General features: G+C 32.4%; 1 protein-coding gene across 1 annotated transcript; it reads right to left on the reverse strand.

Moving 5' to 3' along the window:
- Positions 1–475: 475 nt before the first annotated feature.
- Positions 476–23,103, reverse strand: 5-HT7 (5-hydroxytryptamine receptor 7). The gene is made up of 10 exons (XM_066726144.1): positions 22,322–23,103; positions 14,765–14,885; positions 13,020–13,366; positions 12,732–12,939; positions 12,007–12,137; positions 10,833–11,037; positions 7,849–8,144; positions 5,702–5,945; positions 2,872–3,081; positions 476–2,604 (listed from the first exon to the last, which is right to left on the reverse strand). Exons 6-10 carry the CDS (start codon positions 10,956–10,958, stop codon positions 1,990–1,992), a joined length of 1,491 nt encoding a protein of 496 aa, XP_066582241.1. The 5' UTR covers positions 10,959–11,037; positions 12,007–12,137; positions 12,732–12,939; positions 13,020–13,366; positions 14,765–14,885; positions 22,322–23,103; the 3' UTR covers positions 476–1,989.
- Positions 23,104–23,379: the final 276 nt, after the last annotated feature.

A 23,379-nucleotide genomic window follows, 5' to 3' on the forward strand; every position in this document is an offset into this window, starting at 1 on the left:
AAATGGTAATGTATATGTATGCTCTTGTAGAGATTTTGTATGTGGGCGCAGCCAATAATTACCAATTTATGCCTTGACCCGTTGTACATAGGTGGCGTTAAACGCTGGTACCAGTTGAGATGGCAAATGATGGTGTAAATATATCATCATTTATATAAATTCAGAGTCACTGTTTTAAGTTATGTATCAATTAAATTTACAGATTCTGATCATTTTATTGTTTGCTATAAATATTTACTAATCCATTAGATTGATATGCAAAGGAGAGGTTCGCGTTTTATGTATTCCTAATGATTCTAATCACGCACATCTTATCACAATGCTTTCTATCCTCTTCTTTTGAAGTAACAAAAATCGATAAATACTGACCCTTTAACGAATTTAACAAGATCGCAGCCTTTGTTTTCTCGTATTCCAACTACCAAAATATCTGCTAACGGTGTAAACTGTGCTACAATTTCTATCCCGAACCGTTTTCATCCAATGTTAAAGTAAAAATATTTTCTATACAATCTATCATCAAAATTATCAATATTTTTTTGTATTCCTTTGCTGCAAAAATTTATATTTTTCTTACGTGTTTCTTAATTTTCAGTTCTTTTTAGTACCTTATAAACTTAACAAAATAAAGTAGATTCAATATAAACAATGTATTAGTTGATTACTAAAACTTTTGAATACCATAAACGATTAAGATTTCTGCTATCTTGTTCTTTTTATCGCCGATTCATTATCACCAAATATCCGCACGATGTTTTAGTTACTGATCCTTCATCTCCTTCACTGTTTGTGGTAAAATCTCAGAAATGCGATGATCCTGGTAGTCTTAATTATAATCGCAATACAATGATAATAAAAAGCTTGATACGTGAATAAATGCAGCTAATTTACCAAAGGTGATCTGCTTCTTGTTTAAATCGACCTTAAGCCAGGAGAAAAACAACGAAGATTTTGAAAAAAAAAAGAGTCATATTTTCATCATTATTCGAGTGAATCCTTGTGAATGATAGCGGCCAAGAACAATATTTCACAATCCAAAGATAACAATTTGTCATAAACAACAGGTAAAAAAAATTAAAAACCTTCATTAAATCCTTTTCCAAATTCTTCGACGAAATAATAACAGAATGTCAAACTAAAAAAGAAATTCTATTAAAGATATGTAGAACGAATTGCGCAACGAAAATTAATTAAAAAGAAAACTTTTTTGCAGTCTCAAACATATCTGTAGTAAACTATAAAAAATTCTACTACAAAATAACCTAACACTATTGATAGATTGTTTTTATGATCAAACAACATTTAATATATGAAAAAACAATTTTATTACGTTCTTACAGAGGCGCAAATATATGGCCCAAATCACGAGTTATAGTTTCTGCCTTGGACAAAAATATCAATATTTATTTAGAATTTAGTTTGTGCGTATTAACAAACTGAAAAATTAAATAAAATTTCTTATACATAAAGGAGATGTTACTCTTTAAGGCTAGAAGTATTTATCTTTGTGAATTCGATCGGGAAGATTTTGAAAAAATTCGGAACTGAAAAATAGCCCATGGCAGAATACCTTTCTCTACTGGTTTGTATCATTGCTTATATAATAGTTCCAGGTACAGACTGAGGACTATGAGAAAGCTTTTCCTGTTCATAAATATTATGTGATTGTATAAGTTCGTACTCGATTTAAAGATGAACTTGAAGAGAAAATCTGGGGTACAAACTTATAGAATCATTTAATATATTGAAAAATTGGTTGAATTTTTTGTGGGCTCTAATGAAATAGTTATTTTAGATTCCTTAAGTTTCTTAGTTTTTTCATTATGTACGAACTATTAGACATTAGATGAAGTTGTGTTTTTATAAATTTAATAATGCAACGCAACGATATCTAATATAACTCCTCACTATGAATAAGTCTTATTGAATAAGGTCAAGCATTGTAACAATATCTTGACAGATTGAAGAGCAATCAAGAGGCCGTTCGGATCATAGAAAACTTTCGTTGGTTGTATCGGCTGCTATGTCTATTGATTCAACGCCTTGCCGATCCAGTCGTTCGATACTTCCGGTCCCTCCTGGCTTAGTTTCGTCATTGTTCATGGGATCACCGTACTGGCTCTGATAAAACTCTTCTCTCATCATGTGGTTGAGATTGCCACATCTGAAGTAAAGTATCTCCCGGAAAGGTTTACGAAAATCTCTGTTCAATGTAGCGTATATGATTGGGTTTAACAGGCTGTTGCAATATCCAAGCCATAAAAACAGGCTAGATAAGAATGCTGGGATAGAATCAGGGTCACTTAGAAACGGCCTTACCAACGCTAACACAAAAAATGGTAACCAGCATATAATAAATGCACTCATTATAATACCCAACGTCGTGCTAGCCTTTCGTTCTTTGGCTAAATGAAATCTCAGTTTTTTTTGATGAGGTGAATTTGTTGCACTGCACGTATTGTTTTGGTAATTTCTTGCGATTGTCGATTTAATAGCTGCCATTGGTGGGGTGGTTTTCGTGGAAATTCCTTTGAACATTGGACATTGCGATTCGCTACTATTACGAGATCCTCCTGCAAAGCATCTTACCGCGTTTCCACTGCACTATAATAGAAACATAAACATAATTCATTTTTAGTAATAATTCTGTTTCAAATTACACTCGCGTGTTTATTAGATTCGGTGAGTTAAATTTAAATAAAAAACACAATGGTATCCATCCACGTAGCACATATAGTGTCAGAAACATTCCTAAAATGTTTCAACTTGTCAAATCAAGTCCAGGGGCGTTTTTGGAACATTTCGGACTATGTGTGCCACACGGGCATCATTGATTTTTATATAAAAATTATGTGACGTTCTTTTACTCACTGTAGTAGAGCTACTCGAGCTCCTGTGTTGTTTTACAAAAGTACTTTCCTCATTGGCTTGCACATCCAAATTTATTTGTTGACTTATGACTTGCATAGGTTGCGGCAATGCAAGATCAATGTCGTAGTAGCAGTGCTTTTCCAAGTGGCTTTGCGCTCTTCGTTCCTCCAATACTATTTTGCGTGCCGCACAGAATATTTTATAGTATACCTGTAATTTTAATTTTAATCTTTCAAAATGATTTTTTTTTTAATTTATGTAGCAGTTCCGCGCTAAGCTGCTCATTTTCAAAATATGTGGTGGTAGCTTATCGAGAATAAAAAGAAAACAATTATTTTATTTAAATTAAGCCGTGTCCGAATTATGGAGGAAGGGATGAACCTGTATACTCTGACCTATAACCGATTCTGGTAAAACTCCAGAAAACTCCAATTTGATTAAATTCTAAAAAATTCAGAGGTCTCTCTAATTATGAAAAGCTTGCCACTAGCATTAACCACAATGCTAGAAGCCTTTGCCAGCAAACAATCTTCAGATTGTACACTGCTGTGCATCGAATTTGTTCACAAATAAATCTATGTAAAAATATTTAGAAGACGAGATCCAGTGATGTAGTTTCTTTGATCATACGAATACGGTCAGACGACTCAATGTTTAGGAAAAACGATATTTTTACGAGTGAGAATTTTATTCCTCGGATAATATAATTGAGAAAAACGAGAGAACTATAAGAATCGAGATATAAGTAATAGGATATAATTCCAATATCGGTCAAAGGTCACTGTGCAAACCGACCAAAACGGAGGTACAGTTGGAGGATAATCTCTAAATCATTTATGGAATAAAAAAAACAGAAGCTGTACTGATTATGAATGGTACAATTTTGTGCATTTCCTTTGGTTTCTGGATTAAACTATTTTTATTTTTAGTTCAGTTTGACCGAGAAAAGTACATACTCGATTTCTTGAGAAGCAAATACAATTGATATTTAAAAAAAATACCATTGATGATATAGAAAAATTTAATTTTACAGGATGACAATTTCTTACACGTGTTCATTGTGAAATGCGTACCAAATTAGGAACGTTCTGGAGATACGTCAAAATTTTAAGACGATGTTAAAGTTAGATGGTTCGTTGTGGCTTGATTATCCAGTCACTACGAACTTCAGATTTAAATCTACTGAATTACATTTTGTGGGGAAACACCAAGAATCTGATGGAAGATCGATATGAAGATATCGAAAGAGAAGCATGTCAAACAATTGTTTCGATCTTCAGTCAAGTTACATTGGACAAAGTGCAACGAGCAACGAACGACACGACACACATAACGTCAAAAACGTTTGACGTGTTAAATTAAGATCATAAATGTTTTAGGAACATTTCTGACGTACAGTGTACTATAGGGGTGCTGGAAAAGCCGAACTCTGCGTTCAAGAGGGAGGCAAATCGAGCAATCTTATTGGTGAAGAATGTCAAAGTGAGTTAGACCTCCCGAGGAGACCACTACTCTCAAAATACGCGCTTAACTATTTATCGCAAAGTGTTGTGAGAACAAAAATTAATAATAATAATACCTACATACGACACAGTGTCAAAAACGCTCTTAAAACTTACCAATCTGTCAAAAGGAGTCTGAGAACGTTTTCGGAGCGCTTTTAGTACTATGCGTTCTGTTTTGATATCAGTAACAAACCATTGATAAAAAAATGATTTCTTTAAGATATTTCCCCATGTCATGAATGATTAATAGATAAATAGAAAAAGGAGAGAGAAACAGAGAAACAGAGAGAGAGAGAGAGAGAGAGAGAGAGAGAGAGAGAGAGAGAGAGAGAGAGAGAGAGAGAGAAAGACAGAGATAATAGAGTAAGCCTAAATGTGATAAAATCTACCACAATTACTAGCGAAAATAACCCAAGATAAACGCAGTAACATCGCAATAGAAGTAAAATTAATAACGGCAGTGCTGATAATAAAGCTACGAGTAATATACAATTAAAGCTTAATTAATAATTAATTATAAGGAATGCAGATATTATCTCATTCTAAGAATATAATCGCGCAAACTCAAGCCTAAAAACATGCAGTGAGTCAGCCCCACGCAGGTGTCGGGGTAATGAATTTCAGAACCGGGCCCGAAACTTGGTAACGACTCCTAAGAGGCTACTGTATAGTGCACAGGTGTTGTTATATTGACGTTAAAATTGTTGCTTTCGGGGCAATCCGTCTCCCTCTTCTCTTTTAAAAATTCTACGCAACTATATATTAATTGATGAACGTTTGGTCATACACAAGTAACATTTTGCATAATAACGCCTGTAACATACGTTTGTATTTTTGTATTTTCAGTCACCCTGAAGTTGTATAAAATTCGCGTGTGTACACGTAAAGGTCGCGCACGCTACTTTAACAAAACCTACACCTATGAATAATTTCAAATTCAAATATCTCGTAAACGACTGCATTAAATTGTACATTCATATAGTGTTTTGGAAAGCTCTTGAAATAAGCTACAACAATATGCAATAGAAAATTGGGGTTTCCATAAAAAAAAAACATCAATGACCTTCATATAACCTTCAACAGGTCAATCAACGCTAATTCCATATTTTCATCATCTGTTCCCCTTGAAGCCCTACAAGTTTTGTCTGAAATATTTTTCTGTATCTTGTATACTTTGCGAGATATTTGCTTGGAACTTTTAAAATGGGACACCCTGTATTGATATAAACAGGAACTGAATTAGAAGTCCAACTGCAAATGTAGACCTTTAGTACTTTAACAGCACCAGTGTAAATATAAGATATATATAATGATAATAAACCTACCTGGATCATAACGAGCAGAGGTATATAGAAACTGCCGAGAGTTGCATAAATTTGATAGAAAAAATTTTGGCAGACGACGCAGTGAGAAGGGCCAGTATCCGAGTAAGTGTGTTGGTTTCCCATTATTAAAAGAGGTGGCAAGCTTATGCAGGCTGCTCCAATCCAAACCAAACTTACGTAAATGATCATCCGTCGCGGTGTCCTTTTTACTCCATACTGGAGCGGTTTAGTAATGGCGCAAAACCTTTAACAGAGACCTTTTTGTGCTTATTCATATTCCAGCTTATTATTTTAAAAAAATTCCTCTTAACAAATGCCGAGGCATTAAAATCAGTCTATCTAGATAGCTTGCTCATTTGTGAAAACCAAACTAAATTCAAACGATAAAATTTACTTTAAAGAGAAAATCTGTTAATATTAAATAACATTTTATATTCGTAGAAGCTTATATAGTAGAGTAAACCTGAAAATCAATTTTATTTTTTCTCAAGAGATACTCCATTTAAAACGCTTATAAATAAATAATGCATATTTTTTAAACTTGAAATTTTAAGCATTAAAAATACAGGATAACCGTTTTTCTTTGTTTGTTTCTATTAACAATGATTCTTTCAAATCACCGTGTTACAAGAAGATTGGATTTTTTATGATAGGATTGCTTTTGATGACTGCGTGCTTAAAGTCATCAAGTCTCATAAAAGTCTATGAGCTGGTTTTAAAAATGTATCGATCTTTCAAAGTTACTCTTTTCTAGGCCTTTTGGAATGACTCTGGTGTTTGTAGAAGAAGGTCTTTCTGAGCTAGTTACACATTGAATGAAGGTATCAAAAGAGAACGTATTGCAATATATCGCAATAAAACATAAGCCAGAAAGGACATAATGAAAAACTCGACAATAGAGATGTTTGATATTACTGGAATCGATATATAGTGTTGTTCGAATAGTGTTACCGCACGTGGGGAAGCGAGGACAATCAAAATATTATATTTGTTTAATTAAATAAATAATTAAAATTATAATTCCCTATTATATTCGCTCGTGAAGAAATCCTGACATTTCCGAAAGGCTTACAATGTTGTCAGAGTTCTGTCAAGTGCTATTTGTAAAGCAATTGAAAGCAAATAGAGCATGGAAAGCAATATATATTGCTTCCCCTGTCGAAGCCTTGGTGCTGGTTTTCAGCCACTTCCTTCCCGCGGGGAGGAGCTATGGCATCCCTCACTTAGCTCACTTATTACCAACGGTGTCCGAGCTCGAGGAGATGACTGCACAAGCAGTGAGCGCAAAATTCAATCAGGGTCTTTTCTCATACATGTAGCTTACCGTATCCTTCTAATGCAATTTGGGTATATCTACATACTTGGATATGAATCTATATGTGGGCAAAGTGACAATAGGCTGCGGTTCGCTTTTTATAGTATATTGTTATATTCTATAAAATATAGAAAAATTAATACTGTAAAGTTTCAAACCTGTAGACATGCTCTTGTAGCAAAGTTGTGAATTGAACAAAACTTTAAATATGAATATTCCATATTAATACTTTTGCAGATTAAACTATTCCTTCATAATGCTGAAGACAAAAGGAAATATAAGGAGCAGCACAAGGCAGAGCTAATAATATATATAGTTTCACCTACTGCATAATGACTCTTTTATCACAGAGATATGACAGGGGATAAACCTTTGCAAAGTGGAATTACCCTAAACTCTAGCTTTTTAACATCCCTCCAAAAGAATTAGAAGCTTTATACTACCAGTGAACCCTCTCCGTCCACTTACAACAAGTACATAGAATCCCCAATAATCCCCATCCTATTTTACATATAGGTATGTCAGTCCCGAGAGCAAATAAGCTGGTATCATATGCAACTATGGTGGTAATCTCACGCTATTGAGAAAAATCAAGCAACCGTATATAGCCACGGAAGGCGACAATAGCATCACCAGCCCCAAATTCCAAACTGGTTCGAAGCTCGTGACCACAGCCCACGGCCAAAAATTTCACCATAGTTTCGCCTGGTTCGCCTAGGCGCCCAACAAACATTACCGCAAACAGTGCAACAAGTCTTCGCAAACTCTTGTCGTGCTAGAATCTTGACGTAGTGTGACACTCTTTATCTTATGTAGTAAAATAATTACTTACCGATCAACAGATATCATGCAAAGATTCAATATGCTGGCCGTGCAACTGAGTACATCAAAGCTGACCCAGAGATCGCACATAATCGCTCCAAAAGACCAATTACCCGATATTTCATAGAGTAAGGCCATTGGCATTACCAATAGTGCCACACATAGATCACTGACTGCCAGGCTGACCAGAAGGTAGTTACAGGGTCTTCTAAGTTTTCGAACGAGAAACACCGCCACGCAGACTAAAATGTTTCCTATGACTGTCCCCACGATGATGCTTCCCAAAATCAGTGCAATCAGTATTGCCTGTCAGAAACACATTTTTACAAATTTATGAAACACTCTTTTGTACCTCAATTTATGCTATAAATTAATTTAATTAATTTATTACGATATATCGAAAGTTTACTTGCAGATAACGTACGATGTTAAGGAAAAGTACTTGGTTCATGCAGTTTTAAATAATCGTTGTAAGATATAAGGTACCACAAATTTTGATAAATACTTTTTAAAACAATTGTTAAACGTTCTTTCTTTTGAGAATTTATATTTCTTTGCTTAAAATAGCGTAGTCCGACTACGTTTAATTTTTGTCGCTGACCGTTATTATTTTAAGAAAGATTTGCGTAAACGTTAAAATGATGAAGGTAAGTAAGGTAGCGGAGCGTAATTACTGTGAAAAACGTACGTTGAAGAGCAGACGAGTGCTTGCTAATTGTAATTAACACGTGTGAAAATACAGATACAGATATAAGAGGAAGAAGAGCAAATAAAATATGCAGAGACGAAGAAAAACAGAACAAGAAATAAATAAGCGTACGCAATCAAGGTTCAAACTTTTTAGCTAATAATAATTTTCTTAAATAAAGCTAATTTTGGTAAACCCTTCGACTGTATAAATGTGGACTACTAGTGGCTAATTTCAGAAGTTTACATAGCGTCATCAGCAGTTTTTGTACTAATGGACGTAGTTTGAGGAGAGAGATTCTCTTCATCAAAAATATGAAATATACACTTTTAAGGGCATTTATTTGATTCTTTAACAAGAAAATTTAATTAAAATCAAATGTATATCTTAGCAGATACAATTTATAACAATGATGTTACCATTCATCCCGTAGTTAAATGATCAGTTTTAAATGGAACAAATGTAAGAATAAAAAATAGTCGACACACGATTAGTTTCAGAGTGTATGAAAGTCTATTTTGTTTTAAAAAGTTATTGAATAATTAAATAAATGAAATAATTTTTTTTATTTCATATTTTCTATTTTGATGTTTAATAAGTATACAGTAATAGGATGATCATTAAATTGTATGCACATTTGTTATCTAACATCTAATATTTAAACATGAGCTAATACAGCTCTATGAAATATTAATAATAATTTTAATAGTAGCGTCGAATATTCAAATTACGCAAACTATCCACGTTTTTAACCCTTTCGCTACCTTCAACGTATACTGGGTGGGGCACATCTCCATAACAATGGCAGTTAGACCAAAACATATATATATATATATATATATATATACATCGTAAGACAAAGACATGGTTTGAAGGAGAAAATATAGTAGTTTTAAATGTTCTTCTTTTATGGTAATTGGTTTTAAGATTTCAAGGTCTATGCAGTTTTTTTAAAGATAGCTTCATAATTCTTATTAGATATTCTTATAGCTTATGATGAAAGCTTATGAAAACAATATGCTGACGCTTTTATGTCTGGTGGTAGTACCAACGTGGTAACATTGTAAGCTGACCTTTATACAGGGTATAACACTTATATTGCCCCAGAGCATGGACATAAGAATTCACTTATCGCGAAAAGTATAACAGATACCACTTTTGGCAAAGACTTTTGAAGATGTAAATGGAGAAATACTTCAAAACTTTCCTATTTTAATCATTTATATCTCTTGTAACTGTAAAAGTAAGTAAATTTATAATGTCCATCCTGAGTAGGAAAGTAAAAGTGATAAGATTATGAGGTATTTCAACTGGAAATTATATATGGCTGAGACAATCCACTTGCGCGCGTGTAGCATTTACACATATCACTTCAGCCAGACATTCTTCTATGTACGATTTAGATTTTAAATACCTCGTAACCAACTCAAATAAATGGCACATAAATTAGATTGTTTGGAAACTTCTTAAGATAAGCTATAAGATTATCTAATAAGGAATAGGGTCCCGTTTAAAATTCTACGATGTAAATGAAATAAAAAAACTAACTAGTATGAAAAAATAACAATTAAAACAGCTACATACACTCGTTGAAGTAATATAACTATACTATAACATTTTGGTAAAGCTGTAATATTCCAGAAATATTTAAATGTCATGTTTCAACTTTTCTATCCTATATATTTATCACAGAATTTATTACATACTAATTAATTGGTCGTTTTCGTAACTGCATTTACTTTTTATAATTAAAAATCAGAATTACAATTCGGATAGCTTTCAGTTATGTCTCGTAAATGTTCAATGAAATGGTCAAGTTCATAGTTGATGGGGCGTTCGAAATTTTGGTTACAAAATTTACTGCTGCAAAAAAAAAAAAGTTAGGGAACAGGTACCTACCAGCAGTCCATATACTTTTATAGTCAAAGGTTAGTCCAAAAGAGTATTCCACGCTTTAAAATCAATCCTTTTTTTAGAAGTTTAGTGTCTACATATCGCAACTTATGAAACACGATGTATAATATAATATTTTAATAATAATAAGAAAAAATATTTGTTTAGGATTTTCATTATTCTACTGAATGATATTAAAAAGTAATAGTTCTTTATACAAAGATTAATTTTAGAAAATCTAGGCGTGGTATTTCAATTTTATTATTATGAAAATAATATGCACTAGAACCTACCCTATTATCGTAAAAGTAGATGGGTTCTTTCGCGGTATTTTTTTATCAATTTACTTGCTACCAAGACACTACCATATGCATTTATCGCGATAAAGAGAGAAAATATTATTGTTTGTTTACCTGGATGGGTGTGTAGGGTGAATTTTTGCCAGGAAATCTTCGAAAAATGTCGTCAGCGTCATGAGACGCAAATGTTAAGTTTAGAAGCTGGTTACCGTCCGTGATAATTATGTTCTTCCCCTCCATATGACCCTACCCGGAAATATGGATCATCATAATCGCTGCTCCTCGTCTTCTTGATTAAGTCATGTTGGTTTACTCCTTTCTACGAAGACGGAAAAGAATCCAAATGAAAGATCAGTAACTCGATACTTGTATAGCTGCTTATCATTAATATTAATTTATTACCAGGCATGCTTTAGAATACTTCAGAAAGCAAAGAGAAAACGAACTGGACTATAAAAGTCGACTTATAGTTAATATATTCGTTCAACAAATTCAAATGCGTGGGAAAAGAAGGGCGAGTTATTCGAAAAAGAACGCTTCAGCTCACAAGTGCTTTGTTTGGTGTATAAACGCTGTTAACGTACGAAATGAGAGAATCACATTAAAATATTGGATAATAAAAAAGTTAGGTGAAGCGTTAGAAAATCTTGACTGAAAATGCTAAGGTTCCGAGTCGGGTATCTTATGCTTCTTGAATTTTTCACAAGAAGTAATAACGATTTGCAAATTCAGTGCGGCGTAAAATACCTGATAAAAGTTCTAAGATAGAAATCGTAATTTATTAGTTTATTTTCCTATCACGCTTTTAGAATGCACGAGAAAATTATTTTCCTGGCTTTGCTCGTTTGTTGCTGCAAGTTGCTGCAAATACTGAAATTTTTAAGATGTGTAGAGCATAAAAATAGGACTTTAGTATTGGGAATAAACTAACTGTATAAAGTAGTATATAAACGATTGAAAACCCCGTGAGGCTCTCAACTCGAGTCAGCGTGCTACGGCCCTTGCGTGACGTCACACCGCAAATCTGCTCGGTCAGAATGTGTCAAATAATACTTATTTTGGTAAAAGCTTAACTCTGTACCCACAATACAGATTTTAATGGGACTTGAAGGGTGGTTATTGGACAATCCTCAAAAGGTATTTTCCCCCTTTTAAAACCAAACTGTCCATAATACCGAAGATTCTTAAAGTAAATGTACCTTTAACCAAGTATGGCATTTCAATACTTTCTGTAAAGCAGTGTCTAAATCTTCTATCAGGTTGGGAATATTGTAATATTTATACTGACCTAGCCCTGGTGCAGATGAACAGATATACCGCCTACAGAGGCCTGCGGAGCAATCCAGCGGAAGTGCAGGTAATCATCTGCCCGGGAAATGAGGAATACAGAGACCTCGGGCTCGAGAACATCAAGTTCACCTACAACAGAGAGAAAAACTCGTCAACCACGCTACTTGAAAAAACAGGAAAGCAAAATAATAGTTTTCCTCGTAGCATTTTCGCTGACACGAATGAATTTAGGGGTGAAATAAATAATATCAATAAAGGCATTCGGTATACTTCTGCAAGCCGAAACGTTAGGACAAAATGAATCTGAATTGTGAAAATACACACGACATCATTTTTAGGATGTTTAGACGTGATACTCAAGCGTTAAAGATTCACACACCTTTGTTATCATGGTTAAAAAAAATGTAACAATTCTGTGGGTATAGTCGTTTCAAATTATGTCCCCATAAATAAGTTAACTAGCACTCTCTTCTCAGGCGTCAACCCATATCAACTGATAATGATAAAGACCAGAATAAGGAGAGCTCGTAGAGAAATTACAGTACAGAAAATTGGGACACTATAAACGAATTCCTGTCAAACTTGGTATCACACGCAGAGAGAGAGTCAGTTTAAACATACACCTATATACCAGCCTATTAGACTATACGTTACAAACAACTGATGAACATTCCACATTATCATACACCCAGTTAGGCACATACACATACACAATACTCTTACCTCTGTATAGGATCCACAACTTAAAATGCCCCAAAGCATGGACGTAAGAAAACGTTTATCTCCGTAACTATCGGAGATACCAATCCATTTGTGATGAGTCGACATTTCGCGTAAATGCTGCAATATTGATGCGGCAGTATCTATAGCTGCTTCTTTTGCAAACAGTTCTTCTGCTAAAGATTTTTTTCTCCTTGCTCTTTAGATCCAACTGTAATTGCATTAATTATTTATTTCAGTTCATCGATTGTTTTGAACGAGCCATATGCATTTGTACTTTTTTAAGCTTACCTTCTGCAATTTCCGATTGATATTAATGTTTGATTTGTAAAAATCTTGTAAAACTTCTTCAACTTCTTTCGTACTTTCATTTTTTTATAGAATAAGATTCATTTTTCCCTGCATCTGCTCCTATTCTCTTATTATACTAGTAATCAGCTCTACTTGCTCGTCCATTTAATTGTTCAATTTTTTATGCATTTTAATGGCATTGATTAATTTCCACATCTTAATGACCAAGCGTTGAGGCATTTTTTCACATTCCCACACATTTAATTTTTGAGATTTCTTTTTTGAAAGTGAAGCAGCCATAAGACCGCCAACCGGTGTTACCGGAATTGGTCCATCCTCAATTACACCTATAACAGAGCAATTATTTTCTATTTATTTGCTAGCATTGTCTTACTGGCCGAATATCGGTACAATAATCTAGTGTTCAATTGAAAATCTTAACTTAAGGAATAATTCAAAGAAATGCTAGAATGTAACGATAAGAGTTGGTACATAGACCTGTCAATTACGAATAGAATATTTTCTATGTTCACATGTTTCGTAGATCTACAGGATGTAACAATATTATCATAAGATTGAAAGGGAGGAAAATCCTGAGATATAGATTAACAAAAAATACCATTTTTAATGCATTCCTCGCCACTTGAAGCTGAGATGCCACGACGCTGTGACGTGTCGTACAAATGCCTTAATGCCGCCTGGATCGGTTGGTCATTCAAAAGGGCCTTGTTTTATTTATCAGTAAGCGTAAGCAGTTTTAATAATGGCAGTAATAAACAAATAGCAGGTTAAGGATAGAAAAGGTTTTGTATTAAATTTTGAAAATAATAAAGTGAGAAAGCGAATTAGAAAGACCAATAAACCATAATCGAATTAACAACTGGTTTTATTGGTAGAATCTAACAGTTGATAATTTAATTAATGAAAACTTGCTGGGCGGTGCCAGCTATGGATTGTTGGTTTCCTTTAATTCACCTTTTAGAATGCTGCAGATTGCTGCAAGTATTGACATTCTAAAAATGTGTAAGTTAAAAATAGGATCCCAGTACTAACTGCAAACGTGCAAACTGTCGGTATAAACGAACGCGGGCCCTGTGATGTAGCCAGCTGATCAGGCAATACTATGACCCTTGCGTGACGTCATAGCTTCGTGGTAGTACTGCCTCAGGCAGCGAAAAATGCCCAAAAAATGCTAAATTTTAAACTTTTATATCTCGAAAACCATCGAACCGATTTTAGTCGGACTTGATGGGTTATCATAGGACAGCTTTCAGGATTATCCTCTGGCCAAACCGTTCAATGATTTTTTACACACTGTATAAGGGACAAAAGTAGAAATCTATTTAACTCAAATATTATTTAAAAAACTAGAAATTTGCTTGTATTTTAATAGAAGCTACATTTGATTTAAGAGAAGCTTTATCTACAATAAATACTAAATGCTTCATCACTGAGCAGGTAATACAACCTTATAGAATGCTATTTGGAAATTTTTAATGGTTTCCAGCCAATTGAGAGGGTTGGCTGGAAAGCGACTAAAAGCTCCATTAGCAGTTTCTCTATTATTTCAACTTTTAGACAGAAATATCATGCTCAGTTATAACATTCTCGCTTTATCATTTGTAGTTAGAAAGTATATGCTTAACAATTTTCCAAGCAATTTTCTATTTAGTTTTCTTTTTTATACATACATTTGTGTGTATATAATTATATTAATATTATAGTATATAAAATAAAATTAGTACTCTTAGAGGCGAGGAGATGGATGAACAACGGTAACTCCTCCAATGATCGTTATTGGCCCCACTGTCGACCGTCGGTTCAACGGCATCCGAGCAATTGATCGAAATTGATTTTGCGTACCATCTGTCAAAAAGAAATGAAACGTAGCTAAATCATTTGATTAAATAGCAAACATAGAAAATGATGAAAGCAAAGTCATGCACGTATATCGAAATTGATTTAGTATGTCGACTGGTGGAGAAAATAAAACCTACGGTTTTACCAGTCGAAAATTAAAAGTTAATCGAATAGGAAATTGTTTAATTTGATAAATTGGAGAATTTAAAATAGCATACAATATTTTCAACAAAGTATGGACCGCGCAATGAAGAAATTTAAGAAATTAGGGCTTTGCATAACTTTCCGCAATTGTAAGAAATTCAGAGAGTTTCTGAAATTAATCAGGTCACTGAAGGAAAGATTTCATTTTACCATCATGGAACTTACAAGCCATCACGTGAATTTGAGAGTCAACGTGATTGATGTATCAGATTCGTTAAATGGAAAAACAGATGAGAAAAGAGAAATATCTTCTGCGAATGACGCTTCTATATTCATGATGATTGAAATCTTGCATTCACTAGCCGGATTAATTTCAGAAATTATTTAAAGATTTTACAATTGTATGAGACTATATATAGAAGAGCCAAATTAACTACTCCTCATTGTAAAATATTTGTTAAAGTATTGTACGCTCTTTTGGCAAATTGATGATAACGTATATGTTTTATATTTCACAGACGTATCGGATCATGCATATTATTGAATGCAGAAACAGTGAGCGCTTAGGCATCCGAGCACTGTTCAGTACCCAGCACACAAAACACGTGATATAATTGGTTAATTTGAAAAAGCGCTGACTGATAAACCAATTATATTGCGTATCCCGTGCCGAGCGCCGAGCAGCCCGAACACAACCATTGTAGGGCATAAATGCCCCACGTTGTCTCATGTGGCCATAACTGAGTCAATGTGTTAATATCGTGTATATCACTTTGTAAGACTTGTTCTCAACAAACTGTACAAACTAAATATATTATACTGCAATGTTAACATATAAACTTGTTGTTAATTTATGCTATTGTTTTTAATTTTTCATTGTAGGCAACTTTCAATTGTAAGACTAATTTAAACAAAAATGGATATTTTACAAAATGTTAATTGATTTTTTGTAAATTATACTTGATTTGATTGGACTTTCAAATCAAATAAAAGGGAAATAAAAAACAATATTCATATTTTCATCAAGAATACTAAACGGCAAGAGCTATTGAATTTTGTCAGTTACTATGCCGATCGATAATTAATTATTATTACCAACGCAATCGCTAAATAGTAACATTAATTAGTTCTCAGATATCGCATGATCAATTTCATCATTTGTAGACAAATGACCTATGAACATGCTTGTTCGTAACAAAATAATTACTTAACTATATAATTACTAATTTAGGGCAAACACTTATGTTAATAAACTTGGATTTGCACTGATCAGAGTGAGAATATGTTTGAATGGAAAGTGTACAAGAGAAAATTTGTGTTGTTTTTAATGAATCGTGCTTATGTGTATATTGTCAAAAGATTTAAATACGTTTTTGCATTTCAGGCAAATACTAAAGAACGACGAGGATAGCAGGATTAATGTTTAATAATTATTTGGAGGTTTCCAAATTTAATTATTCAGTAGCATAAGTGTTATTTATGTTTATTGCGACGACAATGTGTCCTCCCTATATGTCAACCGTCGGACTTGACATATTGCACGTCATTTTATGTTACACAATTCAGGAAAATGACCTTTTACTGAGAAGCTCAAATATTGTAATACTCTTTATGTATTATACGCGTTATTATCATATAAACGTTAAATTAGTATTACACAGAAATCTTTATTTTACAAGGAAGTATTCCTTTGAAATAAAAATGGAATCAAAAATATATCAATAATTATACTTTAATAATTTTAAATTTTGTGTTCATTAAAAAAATATTCGAATACTTTTCATTTATTAATTATTCATCATGTACAAAAAATGAACCCTGCATGAGAAGGGGGTATATCAGTTTCTTTTACACAATTTCATGTTTAAATTATAATTATATTATATTTTATCTACATGGCCATTAAACTCATCGATCATATACCATAAATGACTGCTTAACCCTTATTAGTCGCCACAGAATAATACAGCTGGTATAGTGGGGTCACTAGTTAATAGACTGCTAAAGTCTTTTTTTTTTTAGATATATATAGTATCGATATTTACAGAGAAGTTATTTTTGAGTGTGCCAAGAAATATCTCAATTGTTAACGTAAAAAAACTTATGTAGGTAAAACAGATCCAGCATTGTTGAGGACTAGATTGATTATACGTGCTGTGACTTTTTATTCTTACTACAATCAAAATTATTCTACTTTACACGAAATGTAAATATTCTCAGTAGCAGCATCTATTTGAATATAAAGAATGTCCTATTTGAAATTCGACATCCAATTTTTGCGAAAGAAAAAACTGTCAAAGAAAAATTTTAAACCTTAAAGAGAGAGAGAGAGGCATAATTTTGCACCATTGATTTGACCTTAGTTGCTCAATTGAGGATTGTTACTGACAAAGGGGCTAAGTGTCAATTTATCAAAAACTGAGATTCAACTGTAAAAAAGAGTTGTTTAGATCCACTTTCACTAACTTAAAAAACAATATATAAAGCCTTTTTTATTGATTCAGGAAAATGGTTTTAATGGAGGTTTTAATTGAGCCTTGAGCGTGACGTTGAAGGCTATAAAATGGACAATATTTTTTTTTTAATTAAAGCAGCTATTTTTCATTAAACGTTATTGTATCTGCTTTTAAGTGCTTTCAAAAACTATTAAACTATTAATGTGTACCGCTGTACGTTATCCTAGGCGTTACCAGATATTTCAAGTTTAAATCGTACATAAGTGTAGGTTTGCTAAAGTGTGCGTACGATGACAGCTACGCATACTTACGCACATTCGCTCATCTGCGTATAATTTCAAATTCAATTATCTCGTAAATGCCTAGGTTAACTGGTGCATTAATACATATAGTGTTTGGGAAAGCTTTCAAAAGCTGCTACAGAAATATGCAATACAAAGTTAGTGGCTTCGATTTAAAGAAAAGTTTACTTTTCAATGTTCTTTAACATTATGTTTAAGATCACGTCTCGATATTAACCTTAGATAAATTTTATTGAGTCGAAAGAATAAGTGCTTTTATTTTTTTAAATACATTACTTTTTAGGTATTTAAATGGTACGAGAGTTTTGGATCTTGGAAAGTACCGTTTAAAGTCTAAAAAAGTATTGTTAAAAACGATCGATACATTTACAAAAGTGGCATTATTGTATTCTTTAAATCAAAAGCTAGAATGCTTAATACTACATGAAAATTAAAATCCTTTCTTATTATTTGAACATCTCAGCTGTATACTACTTTCTAAACATAAGCGGATAATATAACAAGATAGAGATTGTAGATTCTTTGATATTTTATACATATACATTACTGTTTGAAGCTTTCAGAATATACTTAAAAAGATTTATCATAATCTTATATATCATTTCAGAAAACTCTCATAAATTTGTTATGTGGGTGACCGAAAGAACGTTACAAGATGCAAAAATTCCTACTGGGAATTGGGACTTTGCCTATGAACTTGAGACTCATAACTTTTACTTTGTCATTTGGTCCTACGAGAAGTCTTTCGGATTCTTTTTTAACGGTCTGAAATGGATTCTAAGTAGGACAAATTTTTATATTAATTTAAAAATGTCCATGACCTCATTAAAATAGACTATAAAACAAACAAGGAAAAATGATTAGTGAGCTAGACTTTAACTGCTTAAGATCTGATTAGTGAGAAGTGCTAAAATTCAGACAAGGCTCTAGTCCACTTCTCTCACCAACGTCGTAGCTAAACAGATACTAAGAGAGAGAGAGAGAGAGAGGTTGAAGTAATGTATTAAAGATGACAATTCTTAATACATTTTTATGAAACCCATGCCATGTTTTATATTTAATATATAAAATATTGGAAGGAAAACACATCTCTGAGAAAAGGAAAAATTAAAATAAACCTTCATCTTAATCCTGATTAAGTGATCGTCTTCAAATAACTCAAGATATAAAATATAGCCTATGTGCACTTTGGAAAATAAATATCTGCCATAAATGAGCAAAGTTATGCAGTGTGGCACGAAACAACTCCTATATTCTCAAGTGAACTTGTTCTTGTCGTCTGTCTGATTAAGTCTTTGATTCAAGTCACTTTTAAATGAATATATGCATTAGTTACAAAGCAATTAAGTTTTAAAATTTATTATATTCTAGTCATATCAGAAAGATTTTAACATTTACGGACCCGAAATTTCAATAGCCGTGAAAAACCAGTAATTATTGAATCAATAACAATTATATAATTACAGATTAGTGTAAATTATTATTGTATATAAAATACCCTATTAAACATAAAAGCTTGCTGTTATTTCAACTTAACTAAAAGTAAACATTTTAAATTCCTATTCAATGTTAATGACTGAAATTTAACAAAAGATGCGAAGAAAATGTCGAGTTATCTGATCAGCAAAAGAATTCCTAATTGCAGATTGACGGAAGTCTTTTAATTACTTGATTGGTGGACTATATTTTTCCGCTTCTTTAATTCTTCTTAAAATTTAATATACGAGAATATGTTGGTTTTAAAAATGCTCTGAATTACATTGACTAATAAGGAAAAAATAAAACTAACCAATTAATTTAGTAAAGCAAATAGTAATCCCGATTAAATCGATGATTGGACGAAGTCCTTTTGGTTAATCCCGTGCTGTCTATCGGCAGTAATTGAACGTTCTTTACCACGTTTATTATCTATAATCGCTTATAAAATTAATTAAACTTACTAAACTAGTATTAACCTAGTATTTCTGACAATACGCTGGTTACTTTTACTTTTATACATTGTAATAGTGACCAATAATAATTTTCAATCGATCATTCACCATATAAAACCATTGCTTTTTTCAAAACAATTTTTCACTAATAAAACTTCCTTTACAGCTCAGTGCCTGATTTATAAACAGATTTTTAAATAAGTCTTCAATTACTAATTATTGACTTATACTTCAAAACACAAACCATTAAATACTTGGAATTCCAAATAAAAATTATAAAGTAACGATTTTATAAGAAATTGGTGTTTAACTGAGCACAATTGGAAGGTTGTAAGACAGAGAGAAAAGGGAATTGGTGGTTTGCAGAAAACTGATTGTGCACTGTTCGTTCATGTGGAGAAATTGATTCTGTACAAAATCAAAACAAACGCTGGCTTTACAACTGCAATAGGAAGGCTTCCCCTACCTAACAAATAACCGTATACATCGACTGACACCGAGCTCCGAGCGCTGACGACAATAAACGCAGGAAAAAAAAAACTTTTAATAATACCTTACTATTCCATCGGTAGTTCAAGCTTTAATATTTAAACTGTTAATCATACAAATTCGAAATTATTATGAACATAGGTATGTGCTTTGTGCATTTTAAGATGAAAATAAGCTCAAACACTATATTTGTATTAAATTCATAGTTATATTTATTTAGCGTGTATTAAACATAATAACTGCATGCATGGATTGAATCGTGCAAACAAATTATTTATAGTTTATATTTTATAGCGGTAATATCAGAAATTTCAATAAGAAATAAATTATATTTTTTACAAATATAACAAGAAACAATCCGAGTACAGTTGTACTTGGACTTGTCTTTCTTTTAAAAATACAGACCACCATTCATAATAACTTTAAAATTACTTGATTAAAAATGTCCATGTATACGGTTCATTGCTAGGGGTTGATCTCTTTCCCGTTACAGTTGTAAATACTTTTAAATGCGTTTGTTTTGGTTTTGGACAGAATCAATTTCGCCAAGTGTACATGGTGTGACACTCTTGAGTGATCGATTGAAAATAATTATCGGCTACTCTAACGGTGTATAAGACTGAAAGTAACCATTGCGGTGTTGTCAGAAAAATGAGGTTAGTACTAGTTTAATAATTTTTAGAATAGTTTTAAATAATTTATATGGCAAAGAATGCTTCATGTTGCGGTCGTTGCAGACCCCCAGCATAGTATCAGTTAAAAAGGCTTCGCCCAATCATTAACTTGATCGGAATTAGTATTTCCTTTACTACATTGGTAATTTTTATTTTTTATTGTAGTCAATTGAATCCACAGCGTACTTAAATCTTAATAGGCACACGCATTAAGTATAAAGACATATTAATTAGAAGGAAGAAATGCAGTTAGCCAATCAAGTAATTAAAAGATTTAATTTTTACAAATTAAAGCTTCATTTTACTTAAATCGTAACTTTTTAATTATAACTTTTACAGAGATCTTGAAATGGGTAATCGTTCAATTAGCTAATCACTTGGCAGTAAGTGAAATTTCTGTCTAACAAGTTTTGCGGTTTAATTTAGAATCTTATTCAGTAACAAAATTTAGTATCCGTTAAACAATTGTTAATAATACGTTGAATATTTGTTTTTCGAGGGCGTTGGGGCGTACAGTGGTAACCAGCAGCTGTTCGTTCGCAAACGTCAGAGTTGTTCCAATAGGATTAGAAAGGTAAATTGAAAAAGATCAATACTTTTTTAACCAATGCGTAGATTTTAATGAGACTTGGACAATTTTTAACGAACGGACGTTGTAAAATTATTCCATTTAAGGAATGCGGTCGTTTGGTTACAACGTGTATTCCTCAGAGAAAATTTAATCGTGTTAAACTTGTTTTACATAGTGTTTCAAATTACTGGTAAGAAAGTTATATGCAAAATTCATAAAAAATTAACCGAATAATCAAAACTGACATACTAGGTTCTTTAGTGACAAGTCTGATTTCGTTTTTTAATACGTCAGAAGTTTGAATTAAATTCTGTGAGGTCAAATGGACTTCACGGTGGCAGCTAAGATTTAGCACTTTAGAACTTCTGAACTGGTCAATTTGATTGGTTATAGAATTTGTTTTTGATTTATTGACTAGAATAAAGATTCTATTGCAATAATTATTAGAAATTTTTATATAAAATATATGCTAATTAAACGGATCATCATATTACTCTACTGCGTTTACTTTATTCAAAGTCGGATTTAGTTTGTTAAAAATGTGAAAAGTTTATTATCGACTCTTGTAGTCCAAATTAACATTATATTTTTTAAAAATATAACTTTATACGCTATGATGTTTGTTTATAAAATATGTACTTGTGAAATGTAAAGGATAAAAAAAATGTAAAGTGACTTTTGTTATCAAAGTAGTAAGTAGAATATTCTGTTTCTATAAATATTAAGAAATTTGATAAATGAGCTAAAATGTTCATAATTAATATTTAATATTATAAAGGGAGTAACTGTGTCAATATTTGAAAGTCTATGATGACTATTGAATCTAATTCAATTTTTAATGTTGTTTATAATTTCCTAACAGAATGACTACTAACCGTAGAACCAGACAATTCTTCGTTTGCATCACGAAATGAGTCTAACCAGAAGCGAGAGTAGAAGTCGATACGAGCCAATTTCCTTTTCATCGGTGCACCCACCATATTTTATTCTTTTCTAGCAGTTCATTTTTATGGATGTCTTTTCCGTTCAGTGAAAAACCACCTCTGAGAGAACTCGCCTCACAAATTTTAACGCCTCAAGAATATCTAGCGTTCCAAATGCTTTCACGAAATAAGTCTTTACGGAGTAGCTTCTTTTGCTTCTTCTAAACTCAATATCTTACAAGTTTTACACATTTTGTAGACCAACATTGCTAGTCCATTAAAACTATTAATCATTTCTCAAGACTATGACACTAAACTTAGATGTAAAATTTGATATGATAAAAAATTCATTTTTTTTCACCACTAAATTAAAAGAACACCACTTAAATTGGTAAAAGTGTTGGAATTTTCGTTTTAGTCGTTATTGCATTTTATACAATCGTCTTTCATAAGAACGAGTTTTTACCAATTCGTGAAACTTTTTTAATTAACTTCTTTTTGTGAGTATATCTTTCTATGTATTATAAGAAATATTTCTTATTTCTCTAAATTTGTTTTCAGCCTGTTGCACCAACACCTGTAGAAGGATTATCTCATTGGATACATTCAAAAGTTCACCAAACCTACACTTATTTAAAAAGTCTTACTAGTATTAACGTTTCCCTAAAAAAAAAGTCGAATAATCATGATAGGAAAGGTAATGGTTTTCTCGCACAAAGAAACAAGTACGTCGACCTGCCCCACCTTTGCGCTTATGAAGCCAATGTCAAAGTTAAAGCACGCGAGGTTTTTTAAAGATCTCCGTTGAAACCATTGATCACAAATAAATCCCTTTTGAGGCACTTAATGCACGTAACGAAGCTTTTAACATTCTAAAAACTTTCGGATTTACCTAACATGAAGAAAAATTACATTTCAGAGAGAAAAGTTTTATTGCTCAACACAATTAAAGTAATAAAACTGATGAGATATTAAATGTAATACAGTAAAGTTTTATTTTATTTAAATAA

The sequence above is a fragment of the Prorops nasuta genome, unplaced genomic scaffold, assembly GCF_024137725.1.
Source record: "Prorops nasuta isolate Cenicafe-Biocafe unplaced genomic scaffold, Cenicafe_Pnas_1.2 PNAS00004, whole genome shotgun sequence".
In the NCBI taxonomy this organism is placed as follows: Eukaryota; Metazoa; Arthropoda; class Insecta; order Hymenoptera; family Bethylidae; genus Prorops; species Prorops nasuta.

Coding starts and splice junctions, on each gene's coding strand:
- 5-HT7 (XM_066726144.1), bottom strand. CDS start 10,958: ATGGAGGGGAAGAACATAATTATCACGGACGGTAACCAGCTTCTAAAC. Junction 5,946..7,848: donor TGCATGATATCTGTTGATCG/GTAAGTAATTAT, acceptor TCTCTGTTAAAG/GTTTTGCGCCATTACTAAAC. Junction 3,082..5,701: donor CTCTGCTCGTTATGATCCAG/GTAGGTTTATTA, acceptor TTAAAATTACAG/GTATACTATAAAATATTCTG.